The 17,944-nt window shown below is 48.5% G+C and overlaps 1 protein-coding gene across 6 annotated transcripts in view; it reads right to left on the bottom strand.

Annotated features, from left to right (window-relative positions):
* Positions 1-9,305: 9,305 nt before the first annotated feature.
* ZNF618 (zinc finger protein 618) overlaps positions 9,306-17,944 on the bottom strand; it is a 148,440-nt gene continuing 139,801 nt past the window's right edge. For 5 of the 6 annotated variants that reach the window (XM_062616052.1, XM_062616050.1, XM_062616049.1 and 2 more), the window contains 3 exons: positions 17,163-17,240; positions 12,082-12,183; positions 9,306-10,971 (listed from right to left, as the gene is read on the bottom strand). In XM_062616052.1, the coding sequence (XP_062472036.1) occupies positions 9,458-10,971; positions 12,082-12,183; positions 17,163-17,240 (1,694 nt within the window). In that variant the 3' untranslated portion in view covers positions 9,306-9,457. The remainder of the gene's footprint in view (positions 10,972-12,081; positions 12,184-17,162; positions 17,241-17,944) is intronic. The other variant, XM_062616048.1, reaches the window with a different exon arrangement.

Here is a 17,944-nt window from a genome sequence, read left to right on the forward strand (position 1 = left end):
CTGCACATTGGCCTCAGCCCTGCCTCATCCCCAGGACCTGGACTCTTGTTGAGCCTGGCCATGAGCTCTGGGCCTGCGCTGTTCACCCCCCTGCGGGCAGTGGGACTCCCCTTGTCTCCCACAGCCCCGCTCCTTAAGGAGCAGCCGAGCATCACCTTGCGGAGGCGGGTGATGGAGAAGGAGCAAGAGGCACAAGTTGCAGCTAGCAGGACAGGGATGTTGCGTGCCATGGTGTGGGCCAGGATGTTCTGTTCACCCGCACCTTCAAGGGGCGCATGGACACCACACACACAAGTACAGAGATAGGAGGCTGATGCTCCCTGCTCCTCACTGTGCTCCCACAGACAGGATCTCAGGATCAATGGAACACCAAGGCAGGCAAATTGCTGAAGATCAGAGATGGTTAAATTTGCTTTTAAATTCATCAGTCCTGATTTTAGAGGCACCTCTGGGATACCTCCAGCAGAGCCTGAGCCCTGAGCTACTATTTCCTTTATTTACTAAGGTTCAAGTCATTGTGTCCTCATAGGACAGAAGTTGGTGAACCAGGAGAAAAAACAGGATTAACTTAAGCCTCTTGTTTCATTTGCAATCTCATTTATCCTTTAAAATGGATCTAGCAAAAAGGACAATTTAGAGACAGCGGCATGCCCAGGAGCACTGTCCTTTATCCTCTACGCCTTTTGGCCATGTATTATCCACTTCAAGTATTCAGACCTTCAACCAAATCCTAACTCCCACCTGGGATGTGAGAGCATCGGATCTTACTGCTTGCTGAAATCACTTTTCCATCAAATCTACTGCAAAGCTACAGCCGTTCTGTTACATCCTGAGAGGTGTATTTATTAGTCTGGTTTATCTTCACACTTGACCACTAGCCCAGAGCAATTATCCAGTTGCCAGACGCAATGTCATTCTATGTCTTTGGGTTTTGTTTCCCCAGCTAAGAGCTTTACTACAAATTACCTGATTCTCAAGCAAAGGTTTGGGTTTTTTTCTTGTTCTCTTTGGGGCAGGTTATGGTGCAAGGTTAGAAAACCTCAAAAGGATACCACAACAGACCAAAGAAAGGTGACAGACAACAACATACCTTGGATTCTCCAGCGGTGGGCCTGGTCCGCCCCAAGTTCTTGCTCCAGTTGGGACAATTCCCTGGTCATTTCTGGTCTGGGGGTCTTGGAGCTCCAGACAACATCAGCAAAGCCGTGTTCCTGTGTGTGGAACTGCCCGTGTCCCACTCACCAGCACTCTGTGACCCTGGCAGGCACTGGTGCAGGTCAAGGCTGACACAGCCTCTGCGTGAAGCTGTCTCAGCCCCTTGGTGTTGTGGCATCATGAACAGGTGCCAAGGGGACTGAGCCCGCCTGGCTCCTGCTCAGTGCCCAAATGCCTCTCCTGGGTGAAAGCAAGGTCGTGGGTGGACCTGACCGTGCTGGGCAGAAGGGTGGACGTGTGAGTCCAGCCTGACCAGCATCAGCTTGCACAGCTATAGCAGTGTGAGAGCAGCGGAGCTGAACCTGTCCTGCTGGTGTGGGTGCAACACACCAAACCCCGCTTCAGCCGGCCAAGTGCCCCATGTCCATGTCTGCTACACAGCAATGTGTCACTGGTGAGAGGCGCAGGGTCACTGCATGGGCACCCAAGTGTGAGACAGGAGATGCTCTGGTGAACGCTCCCAGGGGCTCAGGAAGCATGAGGGAAGTGGGGAGAAGCCCACCATAGAGTTCTACAGCTGATGAGCTCCACCAGAGATTCAGGTCACTGCAAGTGATGTTCTCCCTCTTCACAAGACCCTCGGCACTGGGTGATGCCCCGTTCATGGGCTTGATAAATAGAAAACCCCAGAGACTTCTTTCTTTTTTTTCCTAAAGGTTGTTTTATTGTAAAACCATAAATACAACACTGACATGAAAATCCTCAAGCAACGGATGCTTTCTTACAGTTACAGTTTGTCTTCTGCCTTGGCATCAACTCTGAAAAGAATGTTGCAGAAACATGTCTCTAAGAGATCTCCAAAGGACCGAGCTCTGGCCTGGAGCGCTCGGCCCGGTTGGAACCTAAGTGGAACTATTCCTCCTCTCTTGTGGAATATTTCCATTCAGACAGCAACAGACTTGTAAAAACAGCAACATTTAAACACCTTGATTTCGTTTTTTCCTTTAAGAATCCTTTTCATTTGACGTCAGTCTAAGTTTCAAACAGCACTGAATTTATTGAGCTGTAAAAAAAAAAAACCACAAACCAAAACGAAACGAAACAGAAACGAAACAAAATCCTATAGAGAAAAAAAAACAACCCCAGAACTTGAGTTGGCCTCAAGCGTTCGTATCTCACAATGAAATCAGCAACTCAACCCCGTGCAATATTGCTCTCTATTGAGTCATTTGATCCACACCAACAATACATGAGACTTCAAACAGGTTTTGTTTTGTTTATTAACACAGCAAGTGTGACATTAGATAACCTTTTAAATACAGTACATGGTACCGCGCGGGCAGGGCCCCGCGTTTCCCCTTTATGAAGACAAAGCCAGCGGTGGCGGTTTATAAAAATATTGTGTTGCTACAAAAGTATAAATTAATGCTACCGGTATTAAGAAATATTAAACACATAAAACTTATAAGGATTAAGAAAAATATTCATTAATACCTGTAGAAAACTCTGGCCTAAAAAAGATATTTTTTTTTTGTATATTTTTTTGTCTATTTCTTTTTTTTGTCTTTTTTCACGATGCTGACAGGAGGGGCTCACGCTCGCACGCGGAGGCGCGCGCCTGCGCCCGGGGTATTGCCTTGAACATCTGCAGCTACACAGGGGAAGGGGACACACGAGTCACTGCGGGAGGAGGGACGGGACAACGGAACGTTCCGCGGCTGCTCGGTGGAACGCCAAGAACTCGGCTCCCGACAGGAGGGGGGAGAAGGGAACACGCGCCCCAGGAGCAGCTTCAGGGGTTTCCTGGTGGGTGGGGTTGTTGGCAGGACACTTCCTAGCTACGGCGTGGACCCGGAGCCGTGGTCTGGATGATGTGCATCCCTGCTCGTCACCTGTCCCAAATGGTTCAGTTCGTCCACTACTGGTTTCCCTTTTAATTAATTTATACAAAATAACATTAAAGCCCCAATAAGTTTAAAGGGATGGAGGAACACAGCTCCTAAAACTGCTGCTCCTTCCTTCTTCGAGTGGAAAGGTCCTTCTCCATTGATAGCAAGGAAATGATCCCATCTCCCACCCCCTAGCCCACTGGAAAATCCAATCCATCCTACCCACAGACACTGCAGAGAGCAACGCAAGAACCGCCAGAACACCGAGAACGTTCAAGGCTGATGAGGCTGGAAGTGTCTTTGTAAGGAACTTTGGTTGCAGAAAGCAAAGGGTTGACATTTCTGTACCCATCGACTCCACTGTGAAATACTCCTACCGCTAAGGCTGCACTGCTCACTGGTACCAAGAGGTGCTGACCACTGCCAGTGATGGGGTCAGCAAGGGGAACAACAATGGGAAGGAAGAAAATCCTTTCAGTCAGTGCTTGATGTTGTGCATCAGTGAGCCATTTCCATGACTCCAGAAGCTATTCGGAACTCAACATCAGCTGCCTACAGATCATGAAACCCCGAAGGCTCCACTGGAGGCACCGTTGTCCAACATGAGCAAAACCCTCCCGTCAAGTTACAAACCCAAGGACTCTAACAGGAGTAGTATAAACCCCAACTAACCAGCTAAACAGGAACCAAAATTAAACAGAACTCCCCCAGACATTAAACATATAAAATTAGATTTCAGGGCAATACACTCATTGGTTCACCATTTCTGGCCTAGCATAAGCAAACGATCCCACAGCTCTTCCAATGTGGAGCTGTCCTTGCCTTCACCTCTCTGGATCTTATTGTTTTCCGGAGGGACATTCCCAGAGCGCCAGGAAGAGGATAACCAGTGGCACAGGGACAGCTCCCATGCACTGTGAAAAGGGAATTCTTATTGCTAAAGAGCCACATCTTCAGAAATACCCCCCCCCAAACACTGTGACTCAGACGATGTTTCTGGGCATTCCCAATGGATCCCATAGATTTAAGATCATGGTGTAGCACAGAAAATGCACAGCAGCAGCAGCAGCAAAATGGTGAGTGCTCTCCCCACACCCTGATTCCTCCACTGTAAGGGCTGACGATAACTCAACTGGTGTTTTCCCCTCTGTCCCTGTGGTCAGCTCCCTCCCTCCTTTATGAAACCTGGTTAACCTGGAAACCTGGGAGTGCTGGGAAGGGTGGGAGGACGGGGAGGGAGATGCTCTGTGAACCCTCCTGGACCTATCATGCAGAACCAGCATTTCCCACCTCTACATCCAGTCTCTTTTCTCTTGGCAAGGCCAAAGGCAGCCTTATGCGTTCCGGAGCGTGCTCTAGGGAGCTGTACAGCCTTGTTTTAAATGACAGGGCTCAAGAGCCAGACTCCTCCCAGATAAAGCAGATTTCTCCTGCCTGAAAAGGTTTCCCAGAACCTGCTTTTAGTGTCATTTTGTTTATTTTCATCCCGTTACTCCCAGTTATTCCATAGGGAACAACTTGTCCCTCCCTGTGTGTGCTCCCTCTGGATGCTCCCAGGAGCTCCTCTCCACCTCCTTTAGCCAGAGAGACGCAGTTATTGATCAGAGTCTTTCCTCCCAGCCTCTGAATAACTTTTTTGGCCACTCTTTTACCGTCTTGTGACTTATCAGCAGCTCGGAGCTGTCTGGATGCAGGCAGCAGCACAGGGTCTCAGTCACCCTGCTCCTGTGTAAAACCATGTCCTGGCTTGTCTATAGGGAGTACAGAAGGTGGAGATGGTTCCTCAGACTGGGTATAGCTCAGAGGACTCATCCCCCAGTACAAGCATATGTGGTAATTTCCTCTCCTGTTAAACCATGCATGTTATTGCAAGCAGTTGGAGAAAAACAAACCAACCACCCTGAGACATCTCCGTGAACAGTGTTAACTCAGACACCACAGCTCAGAGCTCAAGCCACTTCCAGAAGCGCCTCCCCTCTATTCCCAGCTGCTCCCGAGCTGCGCAAGTATCCGACACAACTTCAGTTGCAAAATTCACATAAGGGTCCCGACTCCCTGAGCTGCTTCTGGACGTATTCTCGGCTCAGCAGGGGAGAACACCCAGCAAGCGCAGTTCAACCAGTGCAGGCGGCTCTTGAGGATGCTTAAACCAAGTTAAACTGCTTTAACCAGCAACTAACAACTGAATTAAGACAAAACCTGAGCCCACAGTCGGCTTTCACAGGAAGTTTTCCAGATTGCACTAGCTCAGATACAACCACATCAGCTTCCTTAGAGCAGAGCTTTGACAAAAGGGAAGTTCGCTTCCATCTGAAACCAACCCAAGCCAAGACACCAAGCCCATCGTGCCAGCCAGAACACAACTGCTGGAGACATGGGGAGAAGAGACAGACACGGGAGACTAATCTGGGCTCCGTGTTCTCCACTGCCTCCCTGGCTGCTGCACTCACACAGAAACAGCTTCTGTTTTGAAGAGCTCTGCCGTTGTATACCACTTTCTTAAGGATCCACAAGGATCTTCAGACAGGCCTGGAAAGCCCTTCATTCTTTACAGTTCATCTTCTCCCCATGTGTAGATCATAACCCCTCCCAAAGCAAACTGTCAAGTTCAGAAAGAGAAGTCTGTAAGGTCAGGCACAGAGTAAGCAGCAGAAATAAATGAATGCCTGGAGAACACATACACCATTTGTATCCCAACACATTCCCCAAGTGTGAGTAAAGGAAACAAGGAGAAGGCAAATTGCCAGCATGACCCACCAGACGATGATCCCAATTCTGAGGACTTCTCCTTCCAACTCAAAGAGAGCTCATGACACCCCTGCTGAACAAAGAGACCCTCTCCTCTCCTCTCCATCTCCCACCCCAGGAAAGGCAATGCTCCTAAGGCAGAAGTGTTGCTCCGTGCCACCGAGCGAGCATAGAATCAAACAATAGAACAGTTTGGGTTGCAGTAACTTGGAAAGTTTAAGAGCTTCCAAAATTCAAACCTGGGTGAAGTATCTATGCTCCCTAGAATGCAAAACCAATGAGCAGAAAAGAGAAATAGGAACAAAAACTTGGCATCTAGGATAAAGAGATGTGCTCCAGATGTGCTTCTCCCCTTTTAATGAAGTACATTGAACAAAGCCTGTGAGCAGACACAGCATGAACAGCTCCTCTGAGCTCCACACCCTGTAACCGTGTTTAAGACTCATTAAAATCTGCAGCTTCTTCCACCAGGTCCCTGGAGAAGGGGCAAGCTCCTCACCACCTTTCCAGATTGCTCCACTTTAGGGCTTTAGGTTTTATCTTGCATTTTAGCTGCTAAGATGAGGTTTTAAGTCTTTGGAAGAACCTCATCTACCAGGCACTGCTGTGTGTTTGCTCAAGAGCCATCATTAGTGCAACTATAACCAAAGCTGCCTGAGAGGGAGCAGTTACTAGGATGGGGGAGAGGGCCACTCAGTCCCTCTCTTTGGTTGTCACAGCAAGGAAACTCCAGATCTGACACCCAAACCACACTGTAGGAAGGGGAAGGGAGATGGGCTGGGAGCTGAGGGTGGCTGCGGCGTTCCTGTGTGCACACCCTGGCTCACTCTGTGCTCAGCCTGGCACCAAATGCTCACACAAACGGCTGCAGTTTTACCTCCTCCTCAATTCCAGGGTTCTAAAACTGGGCTAACTCTGCTTTGTCCACTCTCCCACCCTTAATGCCTTGCAGAGAGACAACACAACAAGCCTGAGCTGACAAATCCCACAGAAGTTACCAGCCTGTCCCTTAACAAAGGAGTGTTGGGGTTCGGAGCTTTCATTGCAAAGGAACACAAGGGGTTTGCACATTCACCTGAGCATCAAAGAGCCTGTGAGTGGTTCTCAGGTGAACCAAGCACAAAGATGGAAGTGCTACTAGGAGAAAGAACTACACATCCTGTCCCCATTTCTGCCCACAGCTGAGCCGCATGGCACACACTTTGTAGCCCCATCTTGCTTTGGATTCATCCTCCAGCCAAGCTTCCCTGCTGCAGGATACCTTGTGCTTTCCAGTGGGACCAGCAGCACAGCACAAATGCTTTGTAATGGGCACGCATCTCACTTAGGGTTTTTTGTTTGTAGTTTGAGACTTACTTATTGTTTGCTATAGGTTTCTCCTGCACTGCCAATGCAAACAGATGTGTTATGACAGGTCCAGCTGGTACTGGGCAGGCAGGATTTGTATGGGAGGAAATAAAACCAGCAAGAAGAGAACACCTCCATCGGCAAAAGCCACTGCCAGAGAAATAAGATGTCCAAGTGCCTCAGCCTTGGCAGCTTGCCCTCCAGCACTGCAGCTGCCAGCGGGGCTCAGACTCTCTTATAAGACTTACACTTAGGAGACACCAAGTTTTGCCCTGATGCCAGTAACAGTGCTGAGAGGTCAACCCAAAGGCTAGACTCAAGTCAACAGTAGGTCCCATTTCTAGGCTGAAAAGGGTAAGAGCTGGGTGCAAAGAGCCATCCTCAGTGACCCTGACCTAGGGATGGTCTCCAGCATGCAACCTGTTCCCCTGCCTGAGCCCCATAGCAGTGAATCAGTCAGTGCCTGTCAGGTTCAAGGCATCTGCACACAAAGCCTGAGAGATTGCGTTTGACATTTCTCATGTCTTGGGACTTGCACCTTCTGTTCTGTCCTGGTTTTGGCAGGTGGGATCTTGGTTTAACAACTATCCAATAGCAGCACTTCAATGGGGACCCCAGTCTCAACACTGTGTTGTCAGCAACCAGAAACCCCCTGTGCTGCTGAAGGGCTCCAGCCTGCAGCGAGCCCAATGCTGCTCTGTGGCCACTGTGACCACAGCCCCAGGGGACACTACTGGAATTGGAGAGACTACTTCAAAAGTAAGAATTTGCTTCAATTTGCCTCCGGGATACAAGTCCCAGGGATGAAAAATTAACTGTTTGGCACCAGAATTTAGGAATTGTCTGAGAGGCACCAAACCTCACAGCAGAGACCCCATCCAGCCACCCACGGACTGTGCCTACAGGCACTGGACACAGCAGAGTGCTGGCCTCATGACCAGCAGAGTGACTGAGATGTTTCTGTGTTATGATGATCTCTAATTGCATTTGGGGTGAGCCAGTAAGTGTGAACTTTTAAGGGCCTGTGGCCTTCCTAGCCAGAACGATTCAGCAACATAACAAGTAGTGTAATGCACTGTAGGTATCAAAAAGACATTCGTGCTACAAGAGGAAACCATTCCAAACTAAATGGGAAGATATTCTTCGCACTCAATCAGGAGCACTTACATTCAGAAGGATCATTGAGCCCATGCACTTCTCTAAGCCTCCTTCAAACCCCAGTTTGACAAAACATGATCTTTGCTCCCCTGAAAACTCATACACCTTGGTGTGTCCTTGGCCCTGTGAAGGCTGTTTTGAGTCGTGTGTGTTGACAAGCTTTTCTACTACAGGTTTAGGTACAAGGGTTCTCAATGGCAGCTGGCAGACCCTGACAAGCTTGCTGGTGGCCCGCAGGGCGCTGTGCTGTCACTACTTGCTTGCTTTTTCTGTTTTCTAGTTTTGCCATCTTAACAACTGCTGTGCTTCCCCATAAGGATATTATTTAATCGCAAATGGGCTACTCTAGAACAAGTCTGAGAGTGCCTGAAGTCCAAAATTCAGAGAAGCTCATTACTGGGAATTCAGAGAACAAACCATGCTGTAAAAAAAGAAATCCAAGAAACATAAGAGTTACAGCCATTTTCTGCCATGAACCCTTTCTCTTAGGTTTAAATCAGAATCATTAGCTAAGGTGTTAAATCTGGGAGTGGAGACAGAAGAGTAACTTTTGTTTTTTGGAAAAAAAGTGTATGAAAAAGTTAAAATTAAAGTAAAATAAACCCTTGCAGTCTCCCTTCCTGACTTCTAAAGACACTGGTGTTCAGAAAACACAGCTGCCCTGACAACATGCACTGTGTGTCAAGAAGGCTGCAGACAAAAGCCCTCAAGGTGTACAGTTATTCAAAGGAGCAAAGTCCAGTGCAGAACTGGTCTGTTCAATGTAGTCTGATTATCCATGGCAAGATGGCCCAGGGGACAAGAGGAAAGGTGGGGTGGAGGAGAAACAAAAGAAACTTCAAGTCACTTTAGATCTCAGCTGCCTGAAGACTTTAGAACATCAGCCTCCCATTCGTCTGCCCACTTGAAAACATTAGAAAGTCTGTCAAGTCCACACACTATCTAGGGAAAGGAGCACGTTCCTGGCAGAGGGCTGTCTCTCTCACGTGCTCAGCTTTCCTTTCAAACTTAATTTTATATATATTTATATTTTTATATATATATAAAAAAGCACTTGGTTTCCAGGGGCATTCATAATGAGGTCCACAGTGTTTAGAACTTAAAATTCTTTTTTTCTTTGTTTGGAACAGTGTTTTAAAGTTTTGTTTTAATTAAAAGTCTTAAAGCATGTTGGACTTCAAAAACATGAGTTTGTTCATGTCTTCTGGACTGAGTAGCCGTCTCCTTTTGATTAAGAGAGCCTGCTCACACATATTTACACATTCACTTCTGGCACCAACAGCAGGCACTGCTAAGAGCCAAAAGGCTAGCTTGGCTAGTTTTGTATGCTTTTGAGTAACACATGACCAGTACTGAAACAGGTCAGGGGTGGCCTGGAAGAGAGGTTCTTGCAAATAATCATAGACTTCATTTTTCCCAAACCAATCTTCTTCCTGAGCTGCTGTGGCTTCCCCTGCTGACCGAGGCTTCTTGGTTGAAGGTTCAAATTCTGTTTCTTCTGCCCAGGACTCTTTCACCTCATTGATCAACTCACAGACCTTGCCAATGATCTCTTCATGCTGGTACGGTGGGACGGGCCGCAGCTTCTGCTGAGGGTCTAAGATCATGGCTACCTTGTGTGCCGAATGAACTTTGAAGTTCTCCTTCAGCGCCTCCAAGAAGAGGTGGCAGAGTTTGCTGACCACGCCAGCATCGTTAGCTTTGGAAGTGAACAGTTTCTCCAGTTTGACGTAGGTGGGCAGTACCAGCTGCAAGGTGGGCCGGCTCTCGTTGCTCAGCTCTATCACCGCCTGCTTCACCGGAGCCAAAATAGCTGCCAGGTTGCTGAGCAGGTGTTTGTTCAGGTTTTGGATGAGGTTCATCTTCTTGGCCCTGCTGTAGAACTCACAGATCTGCTCGTAGCGCTCGTGGACGAGCAGCAGGGAGTCGGTGACCGAGTTCCAGCAGGGCGGGGGGGAGGTCTCTTCCAGGGAGCCAAAAGTCTCCTTTGAGAGGCCTGTGGATCCCGCCAGATCTTCACAGACATTCAGGAGCTCGATCACTTCGTGCATATTGCGGGCCTGTAGTGTTCGCTTGTTGAGCACACTCTGCACCACTGAGTTCAAGGCACAGGCTGAACAGCGCAAGCACATGCCTGCCTTGGAGAACGCAGAGGAATTGACTTTGCAGTCTGTGACATACACTGTCCTGATCTCTGACATCACAAACTCTGAGAGCACGTTCTGGACCCAGTGGTGGATAAAATCACCGTTATCTCGAATGTCTACACCCTTAATTCCCAGGACGTAACTCTTGATGTGGTTGCCTTCCACCTGATAAGCTGTGAGGATGTAGCAGGAATCGGGGCCGATGCTCTGTGAGTGACAAGTGACGCCAATACCCAGGCATGCGTTGCTGCCCAGCGCACAGGTTACCTTCACCTTCACCTGGTTGTACATCCGAGGCAAATGCTTCAGAGCCAGTGTGTTGAAATTGCCAAGGATTTCGGTGACGGAAAAGGCACCATAGCGAGCGCCACTATCCACCAGGGTCTGTGCTAGCTTGATGAATTCCTTCCCGCTCACCACGCTCAGAGCCCCCAGGTCAGTGCACATCACCCTCAGGAGCCTCTCGGCAATGTTCTGCCGCTCCTTCTCCGGGATCGCGCTGTTCCCTACTGAACCGCTCGCGGACGCTGCAGTGAAATACAAGGAGGGAGAGAAAGCACCAGATGAGCATTGCTCCTCTACAGCAGGAGAGAGGAGGGAGTCACAAAACAGTTCTCAGAGACCCAAAGAGGCAGAACATGCCCAGATGATGGTAGAGACATCTCCAACATGGACTTCTTCCCCCAAGGATTTCTGGACAGAGGAACCCTTCTGTTCAGCAAAGGGACAGGCCTTGCTCTTTGCTTGGAGCAGCAAGGGGCTTGTCTGCATGCTGTCCCTGGTGTGGGGCCTGAGACAGAGCACACACTATCTATTCACAATCCAGTGCCTTAACCAATGCCATCCCTGTGGTGTTCACTGAGGAAGTGCCTAAGTTATAATCATGACTGCCATTTGCTATCCATGTCTAAGGGCTGGTGGTCACAGCTTAGCCCAGCTGGAAAACTGGACATCTTCCCTAGTTTGTCATCTGAGCCTTTCAGTGAAGCATACAACTTCCTGCACCACCTCCAGCAGTGCTGGAGCTCCACTTTCCATTTTCTCCTCTGAACTCCAACACCCCACATTTGTGGTTGATTTCGGGCAATGTGAATGTCATTTTTGGCCATACCAGCACACAAAAGCCCCATGTTTTTGTATCACCCTTCCCCCAGGCTGCTCAGCTCAGGTGCTTTGGAACTGATTTCCTACAGGACTGTATTTTACCTTTTTCTGTGGGGAAGCTCAGAGGATGAACTGGGGATAAATCAGACCCTGGCTGCCTGCTAGCACAGGGACTGACAGATTATGCCTATGTCACACCATGACAACTGGACTAGTCTTTCATCTCCAGGTTGGGCCTGGGAATTCTGACCCTGGCTTAGAAGTTAACTTTTTCCAGGAGTTACCAAATGCATCTTCCCTACAAACCTTTCCAACCACCTCCCCACGGCTCACAGAACTTTTTGCGTATGAGCCCTCCTGCAATGGGAATGGGTGCTCTGCTCTGCAGGGGAGTACATGAATTAGGGATGAAATCAAGTGCACTTAGGCAAGATGAGAGCCTTGTGCAATGCCCACCACTGCTGCACCCTGACAGTCACTTGTTCCAAGTGGACAGGAAAGCCCAGGATGGAAGAGCAAACACTGCTACTTACTGTTGTTGACATTATTTCTTTGGAGCTGGGGTTTCCACTTCTCTTCTACAACAGCTAGAGGTGATCTGGGCTGGCTAGAGGCAATATTGTTCTCGTTGTCAGCTGCGGGGCAAGAGACAGGGAGGTGTTAGACGCACAAGGTAATAAGGCTTAAAGCACAAAGAAGGGGAAACAGTATCCATCTGCATAGCATTTATTTCTGGTCCCCTTCACTTAAGGTCACAACAATCTACTACATTCTCTGTAGCTTTTAAGCAGTTGCCACTGAGCTGGCACAGTACTGTCAGAAACCTTTCAAAGCCTGTGGACTCCCAAAATGGGGCTGCATGACAAGGGCTTATTCTGTGCATCAGTGGCATAGATGCACTCAGCACTCACGGAAAAATGTCTCCCCGTAACTGGAGCTGCACATCAGGACTAGATGGTCCTTGTGCAGCCTGACCTGTGCAATTTGCTTGCTTTCAAAATGAAAGGGGGTGTAACAAACATTTATCCTTCTGCCTCACTGCCCTTTCTGCATTGCAGGTGGCTTCCCTGTTCTTCACTGCTGAGGTGAACCTCCTCTCAGGCTGCTCTCTGCTGCCTTAGACTGGAAACAAGAAGGAAACCCCCCCAGGTTCCTGGAGTGTGACCAAAGATTGTCCCTCCCTATGACTGCAAAGATACCAACTGCTCCAGGGTCTCTGGGTTGATGCTCCCAATTCTATATACGTAAGTGGGCTAAGGGCTAAACACTTTGGCTGCCAACCTGCTGGGATCTTTCAAGGAAATGCAGAATCAGTAAATCCTGTATTGTATCCATGTCCTTTCCTCCCCTGTGCCCCAAGAACTTCTCTCCACCCTCTACAGGAAACTTTCTAGTTTCTTAGTATGCTTCACTATGAAACTGCTCTGTAGACTCTGAAGCAGCAATAGAGTGCACAATGAAGAGAGGTGGAAGAGGAAAGAGAAAGATGGAGAGACTGATGACCAGGCTGAACAGAAGGATGGAATTAAACGCAAAGAAAACAAAACAGGCCCTTTACTCATCACAGATGTAGTCATCTTGCCTAATTCTGGACATCTCTGATAGACACACAAAGGCTGCAAAGTAGCCCCTTAGGGCTCTTTTTACACTCAGTGGTGCAAAACAGGCTTAACAATGTGATTCATTCGATTATTCACCCAGGTAGAATAGATGCCTTTTGTAGTACAAGATCCATCATGGTCCAAACTCACCTGGAATCAATGACTTCTTCTCCAGGAAGTCCACACTGACCAGCTCAGGCAGCAGTAACTACATCCTAGGCACACCAGCACATCAGGATTCAATGAAATAAATCCTTTCCCAGCACTCCTGACAGCACAGCAGGAATTACAGGAATGCCTTGTTAAGGCACACACAGGTTCTTTGCTCTGCAGCCCAAGTCAATCTGGTGCTGGGCACAACACTAGGCTGCCCTTCAGAACAAACTGGAGAGGATAAAATTGCTCCCCATGTGTGGCAGTGACCCAGAAGAGAAGGGAGACCAGCCAGGATCTAGAGACAAGCAATGATGTGACGAACTCCAGTGCTCTCTTCCTTACAAGCAAGTCCTCTCAGATTTGAGCAGCTCTGCATGTTCACTGCTGGGGCATTCACAAACCTTGTGATGAACACTCACAGAGTGCACCGTTATTCCATCTGGGCACTGCCTTGGCCACAGTCTGGAACACCAGGAGATTCAGGACATGACAAACCAGGGGTGACTCTGGGACTGCTTCGAGGACTGTATGAACCCAGGGAACCCACTGGTCATGGCTGGTACCTGGGGAGCACTGCCACGCTCAGACTGCAGCAAGAGGTCCATCCTTGCAGATGAGGAAGAGACCTGAAGAGCAGGAGATGCTCCAGTGACTGCCAGTGATTAGATATGACACATCACTTTCCCCCCAGCATCTCCCCAGACTAATTGCTCTTGAGCTACCACCATCAGTATCCTCAACTCCAAACATCCGTGGGCAGGCAAAGGAAAATGCTAGATGTTGCTTCCTAACTTTGTTCATGGTTCAGGCTGCCCTTGTCTTAGCGAGGGGTGAGGGAAGAAACCCTCTCTATTTCCTCCCCTAACTCTTTATCTGTTTCATATTAATAGGGGATTTATTACGTACAAATATCTGCTGGCATTCAATATGGCATTAATGAGATTTGTGTATTTCAGCCTCATCTTCCTTATCAGGTAGTCTGTGAACTACACAGATCATGGTTCTTTAATTTCTCTTCATGCCTCCAATCCTTTAATCCAGGTTCAGCCTAGTCGTCCTTCTATTCTGTAGCTCTAGATTGTAGAAAGGGCATTATACGGTAGCACTCGACCTGAACAAAGTACTCTAAAGGGAGTCAAAGCTGTATATTGTACAGTGTAATTACAGAACAAATTCCTCTGCCTGGTGTTCTGCTGTTCTATTTCTGCCTTTCAGCATCCAATTTACATTCTAATTGCTTCTCCTCACTGTGTAGCTGCTTTATGGAGCTATAATCTCTCCTTATTACCTTCTAGCCCCAGGCTCAACCCTCTGAGTGACTCCAGAGCCAGAACATCCCTGCTTTTGCTCCTCAAGGCCAACAGCTTCAGACACTTCCGAGAGGCTGAGTAGATGCATCACATTTAGTTGGAAGAGATGAACCCTTTGCACCAGACATGATAAGCCAAATTGGATGCCTGAACACATTAACTGAAAGAGTATTTGACCCATACAGGCTTTCTGTATCTCTGCATGGAATCACAGAATCACAGACTGGTTTGGTTGGAAGGGACCTACGCTCATCCAGTTCTAACCCCTGCCACGGGCAGGGATGCCTTCCACTAGAGCACCTTGCTCCAAGCCCCATCCAACCTGGCATACCCATAAAGAAACATTCCTTGAGCCAGGCATATGGACTGGTATAAACCGCTACTGTGTCAGTGTGCCCAGTATGTGGATGACCCTGGGCCACCAGTTCTGCTGACTACTGCAAGGTCTCTGCACTCCCAGATTTCAGAGGTGTGACAATGCTGTTTCTTGGATATGGAAATCCCCATGCCCCGACAGGTTGAAAGGCAACAAACTGCCAGCAGAGTTAACTGCAAACCCTGTGTGATCTCTGCTGTTGCTCTGCTAAAGTACAATATCCAGAACCCACCAGAGCTCGCTGCAGCTTTCACACCTCTTCATTTTGTTCTGTTCTCACCCCAGAGCAGTAAGTACCATGCTCCTTGCCCCCAGTGCACAGATCTGGAGGACAGGGTGCTGCTCCCCCCAGGGAGGAGGCAGGAGTACAGGACTGGAGGCATCAACACAGAGATGCCATGACGGGGATGGCTGCTTCCACAGCCGCAGCCTCTGGGATGCCTGGAGAATGTGCTGAATACACAAGATATGGACAAGTGTCTTCTTGTCTTTGCACCAGTGAGACATTTGGGAGGAAGCAGCCAAGCAGAAGATAACAAATTACAAACAAACCAGGGAGAGATGAGAAAAGGGAGTTTAACGAGAGGAATCCAGAGCTGGGGAGAGAGGATTTAAGCATTAATGTATCCCTGCTAATGTTACGAGTCAGATCACAGATACCTGCCCCTCCAGCCACCTTCTGTGTCCAAAGTGACCCAGGTGAACAAGCCCAATGGCCAAGAGAAGGAAGAAACTGCAGAGAGCACTAGTTTAAAGTTTTCAACAGCTCACATCTTGCTAGTGAAGTGCCATCCCCTCTTTTGACACTAGCCCAAGCCCTCTTTTGCAGCTCCTCTACTCAGCCTCATCAGGAGCTGCATTTCAAAATGCTGCATTTCAGTACCAGAGACCAGAAGAAGGAACAGGATGCTCAGGACACAGCCTGGAGGCAAGCAAGAATTGCCAGAGACGAACAGCAAGAGCAGAACCCAACACCATGGAGTGATGGCAGCTACTACTCTGAGAGGAGCTGCACTGCTCCTAGCTGTAACATGAAGTCCAATTACTCCACATCAACCAGCTTATGCTCGCATCATCTCATATTACCCTGAATGTTTCTTCATTACATTACAAAGATGACAGAAAAGCTGCTGAGCAACACACAAAGCCTGCACTAAGGTTTGCCAATGAGAACTGAACTGGAACCGAGGAACTGTATGGATGAAGAACTCAAGGGACACTATCAAAATCACAGAACAAGATTAAGAACTTTGATTAGAATTACTGTTACAGAATGGAAAACGTGCCTATCCTCAAGCCACTCATCCTCCTGTGCCACTCTGCTCAGGGCTTACCTGTAACATGAGGGCAGATACAAGCATTGAACACGAATCTCAACAGAGCAGCCGTCTGCTGCTCCAGAGAGCCGTCTGGAGCACACAGGCCTGTCAAAGGTGAATTGATCTGTAAACCTGTGTTAACTCACTTGCATTTTCATTCAAGAGTCAAAAACCGACAAAGTTCTGCCACTATAAAAATACCTTGTTCCTATGGTTTTGAATATTCTGAATGCTGCCTTTGAAACAGCTTTGGCTTTGAGACTTTAAAGTCACCTCTTATGTACTGAGATAGAAAACAAAAAAGGTGCCTCAGAAACAACACAGAGGAATTGCTCCTTGGAATTTTCTTTTGTAGATAGCTGAGAAGGAAATGAACACAACTGCTGAGACAGCAAATTCTTCTGCTGGGAACACATTTCAGTCCTTCGCAGAACTCCAGGAGACACAGGCATGGAGAGGGACTTGTGTGGGCAAAGGCTCTGCTGCCCTGCGAGCAGTTTTGCTTTGTTTGCTCCCATGAGAACTACCCTTTTTGCAGAAGGGATTTAATCTGCTGTAGGAGTGACCTGCAAATGCTTACGCACTGAGTGTGCCCTAGATTTTGTTGGATAAAGGGAATGAATAGTGTAATGTGCTCTATGCTAGCATGGCACATTTCCTCTCTCCCTAGGAAGTGAGGTTTATGGCATGCCCTGAGCCTTGCACTGTCAGCCACTGCTACGTGCTCCAGCCTTTGAGGATCTTTTCTGCTGCAGATGAGGTTACTGGGGCTTTGGAAATGGTGAGCACAGAGACTGACACACAAAGGGGTGAGCATCAGGCAGCAGCACAGAACTGAAGTGCCCAGCTTACCTGCATGGGACTGCATGTGCTCCAGGAGATTGTTATAAAACTGGAACTGGATTCCACAAGCTCCACAGGTGTAAGGCTCTGTTTGGGAGAAATCAGTTCAGAAGAATTACACAGAGTATGCAGGGAAGCAGCATATGTGCATACTTCAGTTTGTACAGTAGCGGGGCAGCGCCCTGTGGTCCTTGTCACCTCAGCCCACGTGCGCACATCACAGCAGCTCCTTAGGACCGAACCTGAAGGCTCGGGCTGTGATTTAGGAAGACTCTAGGGCAGGTCACTGCTTCTGGGCTGGGGCTGGGCACTCTTCACTCGGGCACACTTCATGGGCTTCACTTCACTGCCACAAGAAGGCCAGGATGGCAGCGGGAGAGCTCGTGCAACAAAGCAAAGCTCCTGACAGTACGTGTGTGGATCTCAGTGACTTTTAGCAGGGCACGCTGTGACAGAATGAGGGGTGATGGTTTTAAACTACAAGAGGAGATTCAGGCTGGATGTGAGGAAGAAATTCTTTACAATGAGGGTGGTGAAACACTGGCACAGGTTGCCCAGAGAGGTGGTGGATGCCCCATCCCTGGGGACATTCAAAGGCAGGCTGGATGTGGTTCCGAGCAACGTGACCTAGTTGAAGATGTCCCTGTTCATTGTGGGGGGTTGGACTACAGGACCCTTCCAAGCCAAACCAGCCTGTGACTCTATGAATCTGCACAAAGACTGGAGAGGCTGCACTCTTGACTGGGGTTTACTAACTCGTGCCTCTTGCGGGCTGTATCGGTGTTCTTTTT

Source organism: Pezoporus occidentalis, unplaced genomic scaffold, assembly GCF_034315485.1.
Source record: "Pezoporus occidentalis ecotype Australia unplaced genomic scaffold, CSIRO_AGI_Poc_V1 ctg187, whole genome shotgun sequence".
Classification (NCBI taxonomy): domain Eukaryota; kingdom Metazoa; phylum Chordata; class Aves; order Psittaciformes; family Psittacidae; genus Pezoporus; species Pezoporus occidentalis.